This window comes from Macaca thibetana, chromosome 7 (genome assembly GCF_024542745.1).
Source record: "Macaca thibetana thibetana isolate TM-01 chromosome 7, ASM2454274v1, whole genome shotgun sequence".
NCBI lineage: Eukaryota > Metazoa > Chordata > Mammalia > Primates > Cercopithecidae > Macaca > Macaca thibetana.
In genome coordinates, this window is record NC_065584.1 from 15,454,830 (window position 1) to 15,475,588 (window position 20,759).

A 20,759-nucleotide genomic window follows, 5' to 3' on the forward strand; every position below is an offset into this window, starting at 1 on the left:
GAGTTCATGATTTATCTCATAGTCATTTTTAAAATTTATATTTTTCTGGGCCGGGCGCGGTGGCTCAAGCCTGTAATCCCAGCACTTTGGGAGGCCGAGACGGGCGGATCACGAGGTCAGGAGATCGAGACCATCCTGGCTAACACCGTGAAACCCCGTCTCTACTAAAAATACAAAAAACTAGCCGGGCGAGGTGGCAGGCGCCTGTAGTCCCAGCTACTCCGGAGGCTGAGGCAGGAGAATGGCGTAAACCCAGGAGGCGGAGCTTGCAGTGAGCTGAGATCCGGCCACTGCACTCCAGCCCGGGCTACAGAGCAAGACTCCGTCTCAAAAAAAAAAAAAATAAATAAATAAATAAATAAATAAATAAATAAAATTTATATTTTTCTGAAGTAACAGAAGTTAAAACAAAGTCTTCATTTGAGAAATTTTAGTAATATTGTCATCTAGAAACAGGTGAAACTATTGCTCTTGCAATGACTATTATTTAGCACAGTCATCTTAAGGCAATACTTTAAAATTTAATTCCTGTTCATGGGACAAAAAAAAGGTGAGGCAAGAAACAATTTTTCAATATTGGTATTCATATTAGTCTGTTCTCACACTGCTATAAATAACTGCCCGAGACTGGGTAATTTATAAAGTAAAGAGTTTTAATTGACTCACAGTTCAATTAGGGAGGTTGGGGAGGCTCATGAAACTTACAATCGTGGTGGAAGGGGAAGCAAACACATCCTTCTTCACATGGCAGCAGGAAGAAGTGAAGAGCAAAGTGGGGGAAATCCCCTTATAAAACCATCAGATCTCGGGCTAGGTGCTGTGGCTCACACCTGTAATCCCAGCACTTTTGGAGGCCAAGGCAGGCGGACAATCTGAGGTCAAGAGTTTGAGACCAGCATAACCAACATGGAGAAACCCCATCTCTACTAAAAATACAAAATTAGCCGGGCGTGGTGGCGCATGCCTGTAATCCCAGCTACTCAAGAGGCTGAGGCAGGAGAATTGCTTGAACCCGCGAGGCAGAGGTTGTGGTGAGCCGAGATCGTGCCATTGCACTCCAGCCTGGGCAACAAGAGTGAAACTCCGTCTCAAAAAAAAAAAAAAAAAAAAAACCCATCAGATCTCATGAGAACTCACCATCACAAGAACAGCATGAGGGTAACCACCACCATGATTAAATTACCATCCACTGGGTCCCTCCCACAACACATAGGGATTATGGGAACTATTAACACAATTCAATTTGGTGGGGACACAGCCAAACCGTATCAGTATTACAATACGATATGTAAACCAGATGCTTTAAACCATAAAACAAATTCAGATTTTCTTTCCCCTGGAATATAAATAGCATTATAGGGCTTAATCTATACAGTAATAAGAGTTAAAGTGAAAATTTTCCAAAGCACTAAAAAGAAAACATACTCTTTATATCTGCCTTTTGTAACGTTGTTTTGTATATCTGGTTTTCCATATCAAAAGTCTGTAAACTTTGCATTAACACTATAATCTACAATAGAAGCTTTGTAAGCATCTGAAAGAGAATGAAATAGTAAGTCAAGTCTGATATTACTGGGTTGTTCCACACATAGTTAAATAAGAATATCGATCCTTCCAAAAATCTAAGGGTAGGCCAGTTGTGGTGGTTCATGCCTGTAATCCCAGCACTCTGGGAGGTCTAGGTGGATGGATCGCTTGAGGTCAGGAGTTTGAGACCAGCCTGGCCAACATAGTGAAACCCTGTCTCTACCAAAAATATAAAAATTAGCCAGGTGCAGTGGCATGTGCCCATAGTCCCAGCTACTTGGGAGGCTGAGGTGGGAGAATCACTTGAACCCTGGAGGAAGAGGTTACAGTGAGCCAGAATCTCACCACTGCATTCCAGCCTGGCTGAGTCTGTCTCAAAAAAAAAAAAAAAACAACTAAGTGTAAAGAAGAGGGCTTAACCATTTGAGAAATAAACATCAAGGTCTGCCATGATTAAGGTACCTTCTTAAAAAGCATTAATGGATTACAATAGTTTCAATAGTTTACATGGTTTTCACTCCTTAAGTTCAATGACAATTGCATATATTGTTTTTACTCTTGAACACAGTGGTTTATACTATATCAGGGTGGTTAGTCACACGAAAGACACAAACACAGAAAGGATAACCTTATCCAACTTCAGTATTATTTTAGTGCTAATGTATATAAAATCCAACCACTGCTTGGGTGACCTTAGGAGAGAGCAAGCTTAAGAGATGAAAACATTTACACCTTTTAATTAAATTATGCTGTCACCACATAAAAGTGTGAGGTTCAACATTTGTTTTCTTAAAAACAGAGCACTAAACAGTTTAATACAGGACCTAACTGATGGCTAAGATGTTTCTAAAAGGTATGCAGAACCCTTAAGACTATACTGCATCAAGGAGTTCTTTTGAATTATGTATATTCAAATGATGGTGTTATAATTTACATTGAAATGCCACAACAAAATCTTGATAAAACAAGATATAGGAGAAATAAAAATTGATTTCTGAACCAAATGTGTAGTACCTTACCCTAGAGTAAATCACTGGGAAATACAGGCAGAAAACAATTGCATATTCCAACTGGAAAGAGTCAGAGCACATATGCTTTTAAAAATAAACTTCAAAAAACTGTTCTATCAGTTTAGGTTTTTTTTTTTTTTTTGAGCATGTCTTTTCTAAATAATTCTCACTTATCATTCCAGAAAATATAACAGTTTGTAAGAACTCATGCAAAAATGTTTCTCTAAGGCCATGAATTGGTTTGCTAAGTTGCATTGTTTTATTCAAGTAAAAAGCCCTTCTAGAACAAGGAGTCTGTAGAGAAAACCAATCACCTTCAACTCTCGGGCCTGTACACCTGTTAGGAGCTCTGTCACTCTGAAAGCCAAAAGATAGAATGCTCATTTGAGCATCTGCAAAATGTTCTCTATTTATATTTTTAAAAATCTAATACATGTAAGTTTTTCTGGCAGATTCTTTCTGTATGTTACAAAACAAAACATCAAAAGCTCAAAGTAAGATAAGAATCCCTTTTTCTTAGAAAGGTCAAGCAGATCCTTCTTGACATCATGTCTTTTACACAATGGCATATTGTTCATATAAAAGGTCTCTTATCCTATAAAAATCTTGACAAAGGCAGCCTTCTAATCCAATGCGTCCAGTTTCCGTCTAGAAACCAAATAAAAAAAATTATTTAGTACATTTTCTATTCATTAATACGCAGACATAAAAACTGAAATATATGAAATAGATTATGATTGGTCAGGACACAGGTTGCTCTGATTCACAGCATATGGATATAATACTGAAGTCATGAATTTTACATAGACACATAAATGTCAGAGGATTCAAATAATTAAAATTTACTATAAAATTTTATACCATTTCTTCAAGAGTCTTTCATAAGCCTTCAAGTCAGTAAGACTTCTGTAAGCCTTTGAGGTCATGATCATGAACATAAATTACTGATCTTCAGTTTTGTGAAAATACCAATCAAGAATTACAGAATTTCAAAATGACAAGACATCAGAAGTATGTGTTCAATTCAGCCCTTATTGAAAACACACTTACAGGCCGGGCGCGGTGGCTCACGCCTGTAATCCCAGCACTTTGGGAGGCCGAGACGGGCGGATCACGAGGTCAGGAGATCGAGACCATCCTGGCTAACACGGTGAAACCCCGTCTCTACTAAAAAATACAAAAAACTAGCCGGGCGAGGTGGCGGGGCGCCTATAGTCCCAGCTACTCGGGAGGCTGAGGCCGGAGAATGGCGTGAACCCGGGAGGCGGAGCTTGCAGTGAGCTGACATCCGGCCACTGCACTCCAGCCTGGGTGACAGAGCGAGACTCCGTCTCAAAAAAAAAAAAAAAAAAAAAAAAAGAAAACACACTTACTCTGCGGACTGCTACTTGATTGTTGCAAACAAGTACACCTCCTACAAATTCAGCTTGAATCCCCTCCCGTAAGAGAACTTGCTTGAAGTCTGACAGTCTTGGTTCATTCATAAAAACTGACTGATGTCCAGGAACCTTAGGTAAAGTCAAAGGGGAAAGAATAACTTCAAGTAAAACACCAGACATACAACTGTACTGAATAAAGTAAAATACTACATGATCTCTAAGAGATTTTCTATTATTCCCTGAAGTCCTCTGACAGATCATTTCAAGACTGCAAATCACATTCCAAGTTGTTATTCTACATTTTACCCCATTATTTAACATTACAACGCCCTTCACATTTTCTGTTTCACAATCAGTTTTGTTAGTCATGTCTCATCATAACGGAGACGTTTGGTAATGTTATGCTCTTCACTCACCCACTTGCCTAACGGGATTAACTAGAGTGCCATGGGAAGGACTGATCCAAAAATTCATTTTCTAGATCCCAGTCATTTGCTTACTTCAGAGGACAATTCCTCCCTAATCCCATTTTCCCTGTCCCTCCTTCCTCAGAGCAAATGCAATGGATGCCACAGGTTCTACAATCAGTAAGGAAAGTGGTTCTTGCCTAATGCTGCTGCTTTCTGCTTTGACATTACTTTGAAGAGCTTTAGCTTTAGCACAGAAGAAAAAAAAATTCTAATTCCTCCTCCCAATTTTGAGGGTTGTACTAGAAGGGAATCTAGCGACAGAGGCTGTCTCTCTATTCTTAATTTCATAGTAGGGCTGAAGACATCACTTGACATGCGTGTAAGATTCATAGTTTTAGTATTTTTCCAAGTTTAATTACCTAGAATCTTTGCTAGTTAACTAGATACCTCTCAAGAATATGTAAATGCTAGACTAAATTGTACGTACACTTAATTAAAGTTTTCTAACTATATCAAAACCAAAAGTTGTTTGAACTGAATGAAACATAAAAAAAATGGAGTGTAAGGCCGGGCGCGGTGGCTCAAGCCTGTAATCCCAGCACTTTGGGAGGCCGAGACGGGCGGATCACGAGGTCAGGTGATCGAGACCATCCTGGCTAACCCGGTGAAACCCCGTCTCTACTAAAAAAATACAAAAAACTAGCCGGGCGAGGTGGCGGGCGCCTGTAGTCCCAGCTACTCGGGAGGCTGAGGCAGGAGAATGGCGTAAACCCGGGAGGCGGAGCTTGCAGTGAGCTGAGATCCGGCCACTGCACTCCAGCCTGGGCGACAGAGCGAGACTCCGTCTCAAAAAAAAAAAAAAAAATGGAGTGTATGACTTTCGGCTGGGGGCAGTGGCTGACACCTGTAATCCCAGCACTTTGGGAGGCCAAGGTGGGTGGATCACCTGAGGTCAGGAATTCAAGACCAGCCTGGCCAACATGGCAAAATCCCATTTCTACTAAAAATACAAAAACTAGCTGGGCCTGGTGGCTCATGCCTGTAATCCCAGCTACTTGTGAGACTGAGGCAGGAGAATCGCTTGAACCCAGGAGGCAAAGGTTGCAGTGAGCCAAGATCATGCCACTGCACTCCATCCTGGGCAGCAGAGCAAGACTCCATCACAAAACAAAACAAAAAACACACCAGTATGACTTTCTTAGAAAACTATAAATCTCCAGACTGGAAGCAGGCAGGTGATCTTCACAATCATCAAACTTAAAATTTAAAAATCCATACCAAAAAAACAAATCATGAAACAATTACGTACCTTAAAAGATTTGCTAAAGATATGTCATTCCTTAGCTGTATAGAATTGATATATACACAGAGACAAACACGCAGAAGCACGCTGCAAGTTCTCTTTATTAAAAACTCCAAAATCAGCCCAAATGTGAGACATATTTTATGTTCAAGACAGGGTCTCGCTCTATCATATAGGCTAGATGCAGTGGTACAATCGTGGCTCACTGTAGTCTTGAACTCCTGAGCTCAAGCAATCCTCCTGCCTCAGCCTACTTAGCTGAGACTCCAGGCGCATGCCACCATGCCACTAGGTTTTTGACAGGGTGTCACTATATTAATCAGGCTGATCTAGAGCTCCTGGCCTCAAGCAGTTCTCCCACCTCAGCCTCCCAGAGTGCTGGGATTACAGGCGTGAGTCACTGCCCCCAGCTGACACATATTTTAAATGGTTAAAAATATAAAAGGTTCCACAGACCCACTTAGTTTTAGAAGGGGGAAAAAAGAAACCAAAAGACATGAAAACTAGAAGGATGACAAATTCAGGAAGAAATCAAAAAAGCACATGCTTTTTTTTACCTCATGAGGTGGCAAGGGTTCCAAAGTAGGAATGATTTCACTTTCTTCACCTGTTTCTTTTTCATCATCTCCGAACAGACTTTTCATGGCCTTTTGTTGTGCTATAACACTAGAATCTGAGGGAGCGTCCACTTGCATCTCTGAGTCTTCTCCATCATCCTTTAGTTCTCCTTCTTCTAAAATAACCCCTGTGTCCACTTTGGAAACTCTCATATCTAAGACACCATCTATCCAAGCTAATTCAGCATCTTTTGCCTTACAAAACTGAAGAGAGCTGACAAGTGAGTCTTTTAATCTCACCTAAATATGCAAAGGAGGGAGAGAGAAATAAAACCCACAGAATACAGATTAACAAATTAAATATAACCTATTATCATTTTCTGCCTCTGGTAATATGTTAAAATTGGAACATCTTTCACTCATCTGAGCCTCACAATGACCTGCAATGACCTCATTGCCTTGCAGATCATTGGGCCCCTGCCTACTTTCCAAAACAGAGATTCTTAACCCTGACTACAAAATGGAATCACATGGCAATTAAAACAAAAAGTATATCAAAGCCTCATATCTAGTGTTTCTAACATAACTGGTAAGACTAAGACCAGAACACTGAATCCCTCTGACCCTCACAAAGCTCCCCAGATGATTCTCATGTGCAGTCAAGGTTGAGAACCACTGATCAGTCCCATCCTCTAGTACTTGGCATACTTCACTAGGTACCGAACTGCTTGTCCTTTCAGAATTTCCCATCTCCATATTCTTGGAAGGGTGCTTCTTCTTACTCTGCCCAGAATAAATTTCCTGCCTGGTATGTGCACATCCATTTCTTCCAGATATAGACATCACTCCAGCCTTAAACTGACACTATCTCCCATTACCAGACAAAGTTTATCTCTCTACTGCGCTAGTCCTATATTCGGCATCCGTCTCCATTTGTTCCAATTAGGAGTAGAACCTTGATATCCGGGAATTCTTCTAAAACTTTTTAATTCTTAAACAATCATTTTCCTTACCTCTGTACTTTTGCAAATATGGTTCCCTCTGCCTAGAATGCTCTTCCCCCACTTTTCTACTCTGTCTGTCCTGATAACCCATCTAAACATCAGTTAGGATTAGTTATCGCTTCCTGCAGGAAACCTTTTCTAAACCTCTAAAGGTGGGTGGTTTCCCCTCTTAATACTCTCATAGCATCCTATACTTCTTCTCAGAGGCACAACAATGTGATAAATGGTATTTCCTTGTTCTAAGCCTCATACAGTATCAGGACTGCTAGGGCAGGAGACGATCCATGTCTGTCTGTCTCACACATCTCTGTATTTCTAATGTTACCTGTCCTAACCTGCCACAAAAAGTACTTATTTCTACTCACTGGCAACTCCTGGCATGTTTACCTGGTAGATGTGAGTTTCACTCGTGGCATCAACTGTTTCATGCAGCTTTGGCATGTACACTTTAATATCTTTCCCACCAAAGGCGCGACAGCACTCTGCCAGATCCTGACTGGCCTCTGGTGGGCCATGGACGATGATCAACTGTCGTGGTTTCATCTGATTAATGATTTTTTTAATGGAATCCCCATCAGAGCGTCCTTCATAGTCTATGTAGGTAACCCGGGCTCTGTAATTAGATATGATTATTCAAGGTAACTTTTCTCATAATTCTAAAAAGAAAATGGCTTTTATCATGTATATAACATATAACACTAGGATTTGAGAAATACACATGTGTTATAGTATCTGTATGATTTGTTTATTTTTATTTATTTATTTATTTATTTTTTCTGAGACTGGGTCTCACTCTTTTGCCCAGGCTACAGTGCAGTAGCATGATCTTCGCTCACTGCAACCTCTACTTCCCAGGTTCAAGCAATTCTCCTGCCTTAGCCTCCCAAGTAACTGGGATTATAGGTGTGCACCACCACGCAGGGATAATTTTGCATTTTTAGTAGAGATGAGATTTCACCATGTTGGCCAGGCTGGTCTTAAACTCCTGATCTCAAGTGATCCGCCTACCTCGGCCTACCAAAGTGCAGGGATTACAGGCATCAGCCACCGTGCCCAGCCCTATCTGTATTATTTAGATCTTATCTACACCCAAAAATATATACTAAATGATATTACTGGACAAATAAAACACTTTGTTCTCTGATGACTTAAAAAAAATTCCAAAATGATCATTTACTGGTATTATTTAACTAAGTAGAAAGCGGGAGAAAAAGGTTTCTAACTACTTCAGATCACAACAGTATTTTCCAGACATTAGGGTCTTAGAGATGTTTAAGTCACGGAGTATATTTTATGAAACAAGCAGTGACTCAGAAAAATTAAACTGTGAGTTACACTATTCCCTTTCACCTGCTTACAGACTAAAAAGGCCAGAAATAATTTTTCTTCATATAAATGGACAATTTAATGTTACAATTTAAGTACACCCCTCACCACCAATTCAATTACTTTGGCATTCAAATACCATTAATGAAGAGAAAATATCATGCCACCATATTTCGCAAGTCTCTTCATACAAAAATAAATTAAATTTTAAAAGCACAAACTTACTAAAGAATATTCAGAAATTTCGCTTGAAATAATGTAAATTATATAATTCAAATGCTTGAAATTTTATCTTATAATCTATTTTCAAAATGTCACAGAAGCACTTACTTTATTTCAATAGACTCTGTTGTAGAAATACATTTAGTAGGAACATCAGATAAATCCTGATCCATGGGTTCATCTCCATTTGTCAAACCAGATTCTAATTTGCTTTTTTCTTCTTCAGTAGCTTGAAGCTCTGGCACCAAGAAATCCTCTGGTCTAAATAATAAGTCTCTAATTAGAAGCAGTAAAAAAGCAAGCTAATGCTACATAACATATATAACTAGTAGGGGCATAATTTTTGGAGTCCTCACATATCTCAAGATTTAAATATACATTTCATCCAAAGCCAATGAAATTTGATATCAATTACCAGATGACTGTATGTATTGCGTTTTTTGTTTTTTATGAGATGGAGTCTCGCTCTGTCACTCAGACTGGAGTGCGGTGGCGCCATCTTGGTTCACTGCAACCTCCGCCTCCCAGTTCAAGCAATTCTCTGCTTCAGCCTCCAGAGTAGCTGGGATTACAGGTGCCTGCCACCACACCCGGCTAATTTTTTTGAATTTTTAGTGGAGACGGGGTTTCACCATCTTGGCCAGGCTGGTCCTGAACTCCTGACCTCGTGATCCGCCCGCCTTGGCCTCCCAAAGTGCTGGGATTACAGGCGTGAGCCACCACACCCAGCCTGTATTAGGTTTTTCTTTTTCTCTCTTTTTTTTTTTACACAGGATAGTAGTGTTTTCAAATTTGCAATTACAACATGTGATTGCAGTTGTTTTTCTAATAATGAGTATAGATTTTGTAAATTTTCCATGGTTTCACTCATGCTATATCATATTCCTCTTAATCTCATAAAACTTGTATAATACTTAAGACATAATCCATTGGTAATGCAATCACCAGTCATCCAAAGTTCTCTCTCTTTTTTTTTTGAAGATAGAGATGGGGGTCTCACTATATTGTCTGGGCTGGTCTCATACTCCTGAGCTCAAGTGATCCTCCCATCTAGGCCTCCCAAAGTGTTGGGATTACAGGCATGAGCCACCATGCACAGCCCCAAAGTTCTTCCTATTCTACATCTTCCTCTCTTTTTAAGTGGGGAAAAAAAGTCTTGATCATGTGATCATGTTTTTAAACCTTTACACAACTAAGTCATAAAACTGCTAGTTTTCTCCTAATATTCTCTATGTTTCTCAGCATCTCTATTTTTATGTTTCAAGTTACAAGTCTTCTATGTCTTCAGTCTGAGGTACTCAGAAGCTAACCACGTACATGTGACTAGAAAGATCAAATTCATGAATTGAAAAATGATAACACAGTTAATACCTCCAATTCGCAAGAGAGAAAAGTTTGTTTTGCTCACATACTTGATAATCTCTCCATATTCATCCCATTTAATTCTTTCTTCTGGGGCAGGAAACATAGGATAGGACTTTTTTGCCTGTTTGAAAAAACTTCCTTTACGACTGCCTTCACCTTTCATCATCAAGTCATGCTTCGTCTTATGAGCTGATGGCTGGTCAATATCTTCCTCAATGTCACTCTCATCACTGGAATCTATATCTGCCCTAGGAGGATTTTAGAATAGATCGAGGTCATAAAGTTTCAAAGATATTTTAAATTAATATTTATCTATTTATTACTGAATCAATCCTCAATATTAATCATTCAATATTAACTCAAATGATAATATACAGTTATGTCGGTCAACAACAATGGACCACGTATACAACAGAGGTCCCATAAGATTACTGTACCTTTTCTATGTTTAGATACATTTAGATAAACAAATACTTAACATTGTGTTACAATGGCCTACAGTATTCAGTACAGTAACATGCTGTACGGGTTTGTACCCTAGGAACAATGGGCCATATCATAGACCCTGGACACACAGTAGGCTATACCATCAAGGTTTTTTTTTTTTTTTTTTTTTTTTTTTTTGAGACAGAGTCTCGCTCTGCCGCCCAGGCTGGAGTGCAGTGGCCAGATCTCAGCTCACTGCAAGCTCCGCCTCCCAGGTTCACGCCATTCTCCTGCCTCAGCCTCCCGAGTAGCTGGGACTACAGGCGCCCGCCACCTCGCCCGGCTAGTTTTTTGTATTTTTTAGTAGAGACGGGGTTTCACCGTGTTAGCCAGGATGGTCTCGATCTCCTGACCTCGTGATCCGCCCATCTCGGCCTCCCAAAGTGCTGGGATTACAGGCTTGAGCCACCGCGCCCGGCCCCATCAAGGTTTGTGTAAACATTTTTCCTAATGTTTGCACAATGACTAAATCCCCTAACAACACTTTTCTCCGAAGGTGTCCCCATCATTAAGTGAAGCATGACTGGAATAACATTCAATATTATTGGACTGACATTTTATAAAACATAACAAATAAATGCATAATAATATTAGCACTGACAGGATCTGGTATTCTAGACATTTGAAAGATGTCTGTAACAAAATTAAGTCTTATGAAAACTTAAAAATATTTTTAATGAAACATTTAAGTCAAAGACACACTCTTCTTAAATTGCATCTATAAGTTTATAATCTGTCTGAAAATGACTCACTCTTTTGACTGCTCAAGCTTTTTGGCAGCTTCTTTCTTTAGTTTCTCTTTTTCCAAGTATTCCTCAAGTTCTTTCCCTTCAAGCTTCACACGTTTCCTCAACTAAAAAAACGTAACAGATGAAAGGAAATGTTAATATTAGGGGGTTAAAGCAGTGGGATATGAGATACACCGCATCTCTAAATTGCTCTGTCATCTTTAAACTGATGTTTTTCCTCTGAAATTAATCAAGTTTCCATTACATGCAATTATAGGTCCTACTTAGATTAGTATTAAAATTGAGCTGTCACACATCATCTAGAATAGGTTTAATTTACATCAAACTGGTTGGTCAGGCACAGTAGCTCACACCTATAATCCCAGCACTTTGGGAGGCCAAGGTGGGAGGACTGCTTGAGGTCAGGAGTTCAAGACCAGCCTGGGCAACATAGGTTGACTCTGTCTCTAGGAATAATTTAAAAATTAGTTGGGAGGCTGGGCACGATGGCTCACACCTATAATCCTAGCACTTTGCGAGGCAGGAAAATCACTTGAGTTTGAGACTAGCCTGGGCAACATAATGAGACTTCATCTCCACACACACACACAAAAAAAGCCAGGAGTGGTAGCATGCACCTGTAGTCCCAGCTACTCAGGCGGCTGAGACTGAGGATCACTCGAGTCTGACAGAGCAAGACCCGGTCTCAATCGATCAATCAATCAAACTGGTTAAAAATCCCCAATCAGGAAAAGAAAATACAGATAAGCACTTTTATAATTTGGAGTAGGTGAGGCCCAAAAGCCATAACAAGAAACAAATAAATGCAGCAACATGAATGAAGAAAATCTCCCTTTGACATTTTAAACCTCATAAAATAAGAGACTGTAAAGAAAAACAAAAAAGAAACAGAAAAATATCTTCAGCACTGTGACCAACAAAAACTATTTTTTCCTAAGAGCTCTTCCAAATGAGTTAAGAAAAGGATGATCAACACATGAAAAAGGACAAGATACTTAGAAAGGCAATTTACAAAATAAGAAAGACACATAACTACTGGCCATGAAAAGACCCTTAACTTTACTAATTTCTGAAAAGTACAAAATATAAAAAACATAATTGTTTTCATCTATGAGATTGGCAATGCCATACATGGGGAAAGAGCACCTTCTTCCATTGTCTGTGGGAAAATTAGTGCAACTATGTTAAAAGGCAATTTGCTAACATCTAAAAATAAAAATTATCATTTGACACAGTATTTCTACTTCTAGGAATTTATCCTACTGAAACAATCACAAATGTGTAAAAAAAAAAAAAGTACATTAGTATATTGCAGCAATGTTTATAATAGTAAAAAACTGGACAAAATTTTAAAATCCATCAAAATGGAACGATTAAATCAGTAGTTCTCATATATTTATCTCAGGACTACCTAAGACTCCTAAAAATTAGAGAACTCCAAAGAGCTTTTTGTTTTTGTGGGTTCTATTTCTGAATGTCTACCTTATCAGAAATTAAAACTGAGCAATTTTTAAAATATTTATGTTCATTAAAAAATAATAAAACCAGCCGGGCATGGTGGCTTATACCTGTAATCCTAGCACTTTGGGAGGTTGAGGCAGGCAGACCACCTAAGGTCAGGAGTTCAAGTCCAGCCTGGCCGACATGGTGAAACCCTGTCTCTACTACAAATACACAAAGTAGCCGGGCATGGTGGCACATGCATATAATCCTAGCTACCCAGGAAGCTGAGGCAGGAGAACCGCTGGAACCTGGGAGGCGGAAACTGCAGTGAGCCACGATCATACCATCGCATTCCAGCTTGGACAACAGAGTGAGACTCCAGCTCAAGAATAAATTAATAAATAATAGTAATAGGCCAGGCGCGGTGGCTCATGCCTGTAATCCCAGCACTTTGGGAGGCCGAAGCGGGTGGATAACCTAAGGTCGGGAATTCGAGACAAGCCTGATCAATATGGAGAAAGCCCATTTCTACTAAAAGTACAAAATTTGCCAGGCATGATGGCACATGCCTGTAATCTCAGCTACTAGGGAGGCTGAGGCAGGATAATCACTTGAACCTGGGAGATGGAGGCTGCAGTGAGCCGAGATCGCACCATTGCACTTCAGCCTGGGCAACAAGAGCGAAACTCTGTCTCAAAAACAAAATAAATAATGATAAAACCACATGCCAACATTAACAAATTTTTACAAAAAATAATTACATTTTCCAAAGCAAAAAAAGATAGTGTGAAGAACGGCATTATTTTATTTTTTTGAGACAGGGTCTTGCTCCATTGCCCAGGCTGGAGTGCAGTGGTGCAATTATAGCTCACTGCAGCTCAATCTTCCAGCCTCAAGCGATCCTCCCACCTCAGCCTTCTGAGTAGCTGGGACTACTACAAGCACGCACCACCACTCCCAGCTAATTTTTGTTATTTTTTTGTAGAGACCGGGTCTTGCCATGTTGCCCAAGCTGGTCTCAAACTCCTGGAGTCAAGCAATCTGCTCTCCTCAGCCCCCCAAAGTGCTGGGATTACAGGTGGGCCACTGCACCTGGCCAATAGCATTATTCTATATTTTTTCAAATCTCTTTAACGTCTAGCTCAACAGAAGACAGCTGGATTCTCACATTTGCTTCTCCATTCACTCTCTTGCAATATGCTGTTTTGGTTAAAGTATACGAAGAAAATCCAGGCTTACACACATGTATAGTTGGAAAGGGAAAAATATGTAAATAGTCCTTTCATGGATATTATTCTTCGATACTACATTAAAACTCAGAAAGTGGTAGTTTCTTAAAGGTTAGTTTTAATGCAGAACCTGAAACCATACGGATAGACTTTTTGTACTCTGTTACATTAAATTTTTTTTTTTATGTATCTTACATTCTGTGGGTTTTTTCTTCATTTTGAGACAGGGTCTTGCTCTGTTGCCTACGATGAGTGCAGTGGCATGATCACTGCTCACTGCAGCCTCGAACTTCCGGGTTCAAGCAACCCTTCAACCTCCCAGCCTCCTGAATAGCTGGAACCACAGATGTGCACCACTATGCCCAGCTAATTTTTTATTTTTTGTAGAGACAAAGTCTCACTATGTTATCCAGACTAGTCTTGAACTCCTGGACTGAGGCCATCCTCCTGTCTTAGCCTCCCAAAGTGCTGGGATTACAGGCGTGAGCCACGGTGCCCAGTCTGTATCTTAAATTTTGAATGGATCTTTTAATTTGTGCATTATTTTGTCACATACTTAATTGGTTATTTAGAATATACTAGTTCACCGGGTTATCCAGATCTTACAAATGTTGACAATATTTTTAAAATCACATTTGCAAATATCACCACCAATCTTATCAGAAGTCTTTTCAGTTTAAGTTGTCAATCTCACAGTGCTGGGTATAAGTTTTCCAAAATTCTAAATTTTCATTTGAAAGTTAGAATTTTTTCAGATTTAAGCCAACAAATGCTGTCAATTGTTTTCTTTAGAGTGACAGGCTCAATGTATTAATTTTCAAGAAAATGTCTGCCAAACACCCAAATCTGAATGGCCCTGTCATTAGTTCACATAAAAATGGTGTTCCAGACTGGACACAGTGGTTCAGGCCTATAATTCGAGCACTTTGGGAGTCGGAGGTGAGAGGAATTGCTTGAGGCCAGTTCGAGACCACTATGGGCAACATAGCAAGACCCAGTCTCTACAAAAAAGAATAAAAAATTAGCCAGATGTGATGAAACACACCCATAGTCCTAGCTGGTAGAAAGGCTGAGGCAGGAGGGTCACACGAACCCAGAAGTTCAAGGATGTGGTGAACCATGACTGTGCCTCTGTACTCCAACCTAGGCAACAGAGACCCAAACTCAAAAAAAAAGACACACACACACACACACACACAAAACAGGGCCGGGTGCAGTGGCTCACACCTGTAATCCCAACACTTTGGAAGGCCGAGGCGGGTGGATCACCTGAGATCAGGAGTTCGGGACCAGCCTGGCCAACACAGTGAAACCTCACCTCTACTAAGAATATGAAAAAAAAATAATTAGCTGGGCATGGTGATGCACACCTGTACTCCCAGCTACTTGGGAGGCTGAGGCAGAAGAATCACTTGAACCCGGGAAGTGGAGGTTGCAGTGAGTCAAGATCACGCCACTGCACTCCAGCCTGGTGACAGAGCGAGGCTCCATCTCAAAAACAAAAAACAAAAACAAACAAACAAAAAAAGTGTTCCCAGAAAAAAGTGGCTAGTTTAACTCACGACTCAAATAAACATACAAGTGTTTTTCTTGGAGACAGTCATTGTACTTTTAGTACACAATGCAAGTACTTTATTAATACTTCCTATCTTGTCACCCAGCTTTTAAAAAATCTTTTACTAGGCCAGGTGCAATGGCTCATGCCTGTGATCCCAGCACTTTGGGATGCTGAGGCAGATGGATCACAAGGTCAGGAGATCAAGACCATTCTGGCTAACCCAGTGAAACCCTATGTCTACTAAAAATACAAAAAAATTAGCCAGGCATGGTGGCACACACCTGTAGTCCTAGCTACTCAGGAGGCTGAGGCAGGAGAATCGCTTGAACCCAGGAGGCAGAGGTTACAGTGAGCTGAGATCATACCACCGTACTCCAGCCTGGGCGACAGAGCAAGATTCATCTCAAAAAAACCAAGAAACTTTTACTAAAAGAACTTAGTAATATTAGTAACTTTTACTATTCCCTCAAGGACATTTTTTTTCTTTTTTATAGAGATAGGGTCTCACTATGCTGCCCAGACTGGTCTCAAACTCCTGGCCTCAAACAATCCTCTCACCTCAGCCTCCCAAAGTTCTGGGATTACAAGCATGAGTCAGTATGTCTGGCCCCTCAAAGATATTCTCCTTCAAATTTCTTTTAATATACCTTTATACTTTGTAGAGGCAGTCTTGCTATATTGCCAGGCTGGTCTGAAGCTCCTGGCCTCAGGATCCTCCTACCTTAGCCTCCTGAAGTGTTGGGAATAGGCATGAGCCACCACGCCCAGCCTCTGAAGGACATTCTTAAGTGAAACTAGCCTTTTTTTTTGTTTTTTTGTTTTTTTTAAATGACAAGTGTATGGTGGTGAAAAATGCAGGGACTACTAGTGGAGTTTTAGGCCAAGGTGTAAGGACTTTATGCACCACTGATCTTACTCATCAGTATAAATGTAGGCACAGTGAAAAGGCAAATATCATCTTACCAGTATTATAAAAAATAGCTTTGGCCTTGTGGACTCCCTGAAAGGGTCTCAGGGACTCCCAGGGATCCTCAAACCACACTTTTGAGAACCACTAGATTAAATAAGCACAGTACACATATACAATGTACTATTATAAAATTACTAAAAAGCATTCTTTATTTATTCAAAAACATTTAAATGTTTATAATATACCAGGTACTATGTAAGGTAGATCTATATCTTCTTACATTATTCAAGAAGGACTCAAGTGAAAATACAAGTCTCAGGATATGTGAAATATGTGATAATTTGGTCCCATCTCTTTCTCTCACGCACTCTCTCTCTCTCTCACTATATATATATATATATATACACATATATATATATATACACACACACACACACACATATATATATTTTTTGAGATAAGGCCTTGTTATATTGCCCAGGGTTGACTCAAACTCCCAGGCTCAAGCAATCCTCTTGCCTCAATAGCTGGGACTATAGCCACATACCACCACACCTTGCTCCCATCTCTCTTCAAAAAAAAAAAAAAAAAAAAAAAAAACCAGATATTAGTATATCAATAAGAAAAAAAAATTCCAGAATATATATGCTTCAAAAATGTCAACAGTTATGACAATTAAATGCAGTATGTAGTCACGGATGGGAACCTGGACAAAAAAGGAAAGGGTAATTATAAAGGACAACGTGGTCATCGATAAAAGGTGAATGCTGAATGCGGTCAGTGGGTGAAATGGTAGGATGGTATCGATGTTGATTTCCTGATTTCAATGGATGTAACATGGTTTTGCTGGAGATTGCCCTCGTTTTCAGGTAATACACACTGGCAATATTTAGAGATAATGATGAAATATTTGTAATTTTTCTTCAAATGGTTCAGAAAAAGTAATATCGTATCATGTGTATATAAGTGATAAAGCAAATCCAGTAAAATGTTGACAATTGGGGAATCTGGGTATAATATTTTGTAATTTTCCTGTTTGAAATTTTTTCAAAATTAAAAGTAATGAAAAAAAGGGAATCTTTCTGAGACTATTCTAGTTCAGGGGCTGCCCAGTGGAGTAAGGGGAGGGGAGACAGGTAACAACAAAAAAATTAAACCAAAATCAGATTATTTTCATGTCTAAAATAAATGGGTGATTTACATGTTTAAGGCCAGGAGCAGTGGCTCACACCTGTAATCCCTGCACTTTGGGAGGCCAAGGTGGGAGAACTATTTGAGGCCAGTAGTTCAAGACCAGCTTGGGCAACACAGCAAGTTCCCATCTCTATAAAAAATGTTTTTAATTAGCTGGGCATGGCAGCACATGCCTGCAGTGCTAACTACTTGGGAGGCTTAAGCAGGAGGCACGCTTGAGCCTAAGAGTTCAAGACTGCAGTAAGCTATGATCAGGCAACTGCATTCCAGCCTGGGTGACAGGGAATGACATGACCCTGTCTCAAAAAAATAAGAAGTTAAAATAAAAAAGTAAATACATGTTTATATCTGGCATCTCACATTTGCCTAATAACTTATTTGAAAATAAGTTTCATTCAGAAACTAGTGGGATTTTTTTTTAAACAGTTAGCAACCTACACAGATGCCTTTGACCCACCAATAATCTTTAACAAAGTATTCACCTCTGTGATTTAGTTTATGCCTGTTGCTATAACAAATTTTTCTATCTTATTTTTCATTTAAAATATGTAAGATTAATAGCTTATTCAGAAACAGATTTCTAGAATAACCAACTCTAAAATATTTTTCTTCCTACTCCTTCACCGTATTACCTCCAAGTTACTCCTTTTTCTGATCCAAATCTACTCCAACCTATGAATCCTTATTCGTTGTTCATTTTTGCTCTTTCTAAATGAATAAGACTTGACTTAGAAGGGCATTAGATAGAGATGAAAAAATACCATACTTGGTAAACTTTTCTTGCCTAACACAATCAGAAATCTGGTTTATTCCATATTCACTTTTTTGATCATTCATGAATTCAACCAATGCTCTTACTGAGGGCCTCCAACATGTCAGGCACTGTTCTGGGTGCTAAAGATACCGAAAAACAAGGGCCTTTTTCTCATGGAATTCAAATTCTAGTTGATGGTGGGAAGAGGAAGACAACAAACAAGGAATACATCAGATGGTGACGAGTGCTAGGAAAAATAATTCAAGTAAGGTGATGGGCAGCTAAACCAGGCAGGTATTTTAAATCTGTAGTCAAAGCCCTACCTGAGGGGGTAGGCCTCAGGTTTAACCTGAGACCTAAATGACCAGGAGCCAGCCACACAAAAAGCCAGGAAAGAACACTATAGGCAGAAGACCAGCTAGTGTAAAGATCCTGATGCACTGTAGGGGATAGAGAAAGTGGAATAAGCTAAGGTCAAAAGGTAAGTGGGGATTAGATCATGTGGGATCTAAGAAGCCTGCGTAAGTAGTATGGATGTTATTGAAAGAGAAGAAGGAAGGCTTTGGAGCCATTTAAGCAAGTGAATGACATGAAATGATGAATGTTTAAAAGATCTCTCTGGGAGTTGTTATCCAATCGGTACAGAGTTTCAGTTTTGCTACATGAAAAAGTTTTAGAGATCTGTCATACAACAATGTACATATAGTTAACGCTACTGTACTGTACACATAAAAATGGTTAAGACAGTGAACTGTAGGTGTTTTTTATTGCTTTTTGAGATGGAGTCTCGCTTTGTCACCCACGCTGGAGTGCAGTGGTGCAATCTTGGCTCACTGCAACCTCCACCTCTCAGGTTCAAGCAATTCCCCTGCCTCAGCCTCCCGAGTAGCTGGGATTACAGGCGCCTGCCACCATGCCTGGCTAATTTTTTGTATTTTTAGTAGAGACGGGGTTTCACTCTGTTGGCCAGGCTGGTCTCGAACTCCTGACCTCGTGATCTGCTCGCCTCTGCCTCCCAAACTGCTGGGATTACAGGCGTGAGCCACCACACCCAGTCCCCTATTTCTTTTTTTACATTTCTATTTTTTACCTTAGTTGGCTCTGCCCAACACGCTATAGAAATATTCTATTTCTCGATCAGGGTACAGACTAGACAGGTGCATTCAATTTGTAAAAATTCATCATGCTATACACTTAACGTAGGTTTCAGTATATATTATACTTCAGTGAACATTTTTTAAACTTCCAGATTTTTGGCTTGAATATGTGGGAAGTGCTGCATTCTCTGAGATAAGACAGAAGAATAGTATTGGGAGTAGGGGAAGAATAAAAATTGTTTTGGATGTGATCAAGTAGAGGGGAAACTGCTAGATAACGAAGATAGGAGGGATAACTGCAAAGGAACTATCACTAAGAAGGTGAGCAAGAAAAGGTCCCTGAGCATGAGCATTAGTTATTAAAAAGATCAAAAACTTAACATTTGATGTTTTGGCTGTTTTTCATTTCTTTAGCATGCTTCTGAACATCACTGTCTATTTTTTTCCCCAAACTTAAACCATTTTTCTTTTACTAATTCCTCAAATGATTTATTAGACCCAATTTAATTTCTAGTAATTAAAATTTTCAAATTCAGTATTTCCTATCTGATGAAATTGTTTCAAGTATTTCTTAGTTCTTTTAACCTTGTATTTCCAAGCTACTAAATAACCCCAAAGACACCATTTTACTTTGCTATGCTTGCTCAGAATCCTGGCTCAACAATTCTATAATTATAGTACATATATCTCAGATTTTAGTTACTGATGTTATGCTTTTCTTAAGTAGAGTTGGAAGACAGATATCCCTACCACATAGCTTTTAACAAACTAAACTTTCCTTAAAATGACTGCTAAGGGCCAGGTATGGTGGTTCATGTATAATTCCAGCACTTTGCAAGGTGGAGTGGGTTAGGGGGAGGGGTAGGGACAGCCTGAGCCTAGGAGTTCGAGGTTACAGTGAGCTGTGATGGTGCCACTGCACTCCAGGCTGGATGACAGAGCGAGAGTCTATCTCTAATTAAATAATTACATGAGTGCTACAAAGACAAAATAAGAAGCAGCTTTATGATACTGCTTTATGTTACAGCTTTATGTTAAGGTTTAGTCACCTAAACTTTTGCAACTCTGGCAGTTATTAACCATCCCACTATATCAAATGCTACAAACTTTAATGATACACTAGTTTTGAAAAATCGATAGAACTGATGCACTGGTTATTAAGCAAACGATCTTTGGGTATACTAGTCATTGAGCTAATTGTCTTGCTCCTGTAACAGGAGATAAGGCAGCAAATGC

The 20,759-nt window shown here is 39.5% G+C and overlaps 2 protein-coding genes across 2 annotated transcripts in view; both read right to left on the reverse strand.

Annotated features, from left to right (window-relative positions):
- Positions 1–20,759, reverse strand: part of RIN3 (Ras and Rab interactor 3) — a 768,425-nt gene that overhangs the window by 543,169 nt on the left and 204,497 nt on the right. The gene's annotated exons all lie outside the window — the stretch shown is intronic.
- Positions 1,436–20,759, reverse strand: part of CPSF2 (cleavage and polyadenylation specific factor 2) — a 42,770-nt gene continuing 23,446 nt past the window's right edge. The window contains exons 10-16 of the mRNA XM_050799052.1: positions 11,342–11,442; positions 10,151–10,351; positions 8,847–8,999; positions 7,578–7,803; positions 6,187–6,486; positions 3,911–4,045; positions 1,436–3,185 (exon numbers count right to left, since the gene is read on the reverse strand). Of these exons, the coding sequence (XP_050655009.1) occupies positions 3,093–3,185; positions 3,911–4,045; positions 6,187–6,486; positions 7,578–7,803; positions 8,847–8,999; positions 10,151–10,351; positions 11,342–11,442 (1,209 nt within the window). The 3' untranslated portion in view covers positions 1,436–3,092. The remainder of the gene's footprint in view (positions 3,186–3,910; positions 4,046–6,186; positions 6,487–7,577; positions 7,804–8,846; positions 9,000–10,150; positions 10,352–11,341; positions 11,443–20,759) is intronic.